The sequence below is a fragment of the Spea bombifrons genome, chromosome 9, assembly GCF_027358695.1.
Source record: "Spea bombifrons isolate aSpeBom1 chromosome 9, aSpeBom1.2.pri, whole genome shotgun sequence".
Taxonomy (NCBI): domain Eukaryota; kingdom Metazoa; phylum Chordata; class Amphibia; order Anura; family Pelobatidae; genus Spea; species Spea bombifrons.
In genome coordinates, this window is record NC_071095.1 from 20,477,119 (window position 1) to 20,478,704 (window position 1,586).

At 37.5% G+C, this 1,586-nt stretch overlaps 1 protein-coding gene across 1 annotated transcript; it reads right to left on the minus strand.

Moving 5' to 3' along the window:
- Nucleotides 1-266: 266 nt before the first annotated feature.
- Nucleotides 267-1,365, minus strand: LOC128505189 (olfactory receptor 12D1-like). Its single transcript, XM_053475500.1, has one exon. It carries the CDS (start codon nucleotides 1,203-1,205, stop codon nucleotides 267-269), a length of 939 nt encoding a protein of 312 aa, XP_053331475.1. The 5' UTR covers nucleotides 1,206-1,365.
- Nucleotides 1,366-1,586: the final 221 nt, after the last annotated feature.

Consider the following 1,586-nt stretch of genomic DNA (forward strand, 5'->3'; position numbering starts at 1 on the left):
GCAAAGTCGTGTAAAATATTAATGTTTTATCCTGTGATTGTTCATCATATTTGTGATATTAAGGACCAATGATTACTCAATATTTTTATATAGTGAATGTAGCCCGCAGTACTTTCGCTATGCTTGTATTACTATATTCCTGAAATTCTGAATTTAGGATTTTTATAACATCTCAATATTTATCTGTCTCAGAAGATACATCATTTTACATATTCAGATTTAATGCTATGCCAACCATTATAGTACCTATCATGAATAACGACATTTCAAAAATAGTGTTCTCCAAAGATATATTTTTGAACAGCCGCTTTCACGTCTTTGTTCCTCAGGGTATAAATAAAAGGGTTCATAGCTGGAGTAATAACTGTGAACAATATGGCGGTCATTCGGTCCTGTTCCAATGAATCTAGAGTGGCCGGTCTCAGGTACGTAAAAAAGGCAGTTCCGTAATATAAGAGGACAACGGTGAAGTGGGAAGTGCAGGTGGAAATGGCCTTTTGTCTTCCTTGAGAAGATCGGATGTTTAGAATATGGGTACCAATAAAGAGATAAGAGATCACAATAAAAAAGAAGCTGGAAAGACCTACAAAGCCGGTAACAATGGACACAAGGCTCTCGTTGAGGCTGGTATCTGTACAGGCCAGTATCAAAAGAGGTTTTATATCACAGCAGAAATGAGTGACCCTGTTCATCCTACAGAAGGGCAGCCTGGATGTTAGAATAGTGTGTGTCAAGGAATAAAAGTAACCGATGAACCAGCAGGCGGATGCCAGTTGGATACAAGTGGTCTTTGACATAAGGACATGATAACGTAGGGGGTTACAAATAGCAACGTATCTGTCATAAGACATGGATGTGAGGAGCATGGCCTCTGTGCTTCCCAAAAAATGAAAGACGTGGAGTTGGGCTATGCAGCCCCAAAAGGATATTACCTTTTTGTCTTCCATCACCAAGCCTGCTAACATCTTGGGGACTATTGTTGATGAATAGAATAATTCCAAAAATGACAGATTTCCCAAAAAGAAGTACATAGGAGTGTGAAGGCTCCGCTCTACGATGACTACAGCCACAATGGTCAGATTCCCCACAAAACAAAAGAGATAGAACATAAGGAACGTGATGAAGAGGAACACCTGGAGCTGAGGAAGGTCCGTGATTCCCAACAGGATGAATTCTTTTACCGACGTGCGATTCCATTCTTCCATTTGAGTCTGGAGATAAAGTACAATTTACAGATAAATTCCCAATATTGTGGAATTTAACATATTCCCGTGCATATAATATTATGAATATATTATTTGCTTTCAACAAAGCATTTAACTATCCTCAGCTTGTATCTAGAACGTTATATTTCCAATCCTGCTCTCTTTGTTGATTTAATGTTTAGGATTTGTCATCGCAGCATCCTGCCTTTTATTATTGGATAATTTTTTAAAAATATTTGATTTGGGAATCAAAAGGGAGTTTCTCAAGCAGACATTCAAATAGTTCAAATGTATTGACCATGAGGCGTACCATTGTCCTACTATGACGATGTTTACCAAAACTTAAATAATTAACTATAATATACTTGGTTTTCTTGTATA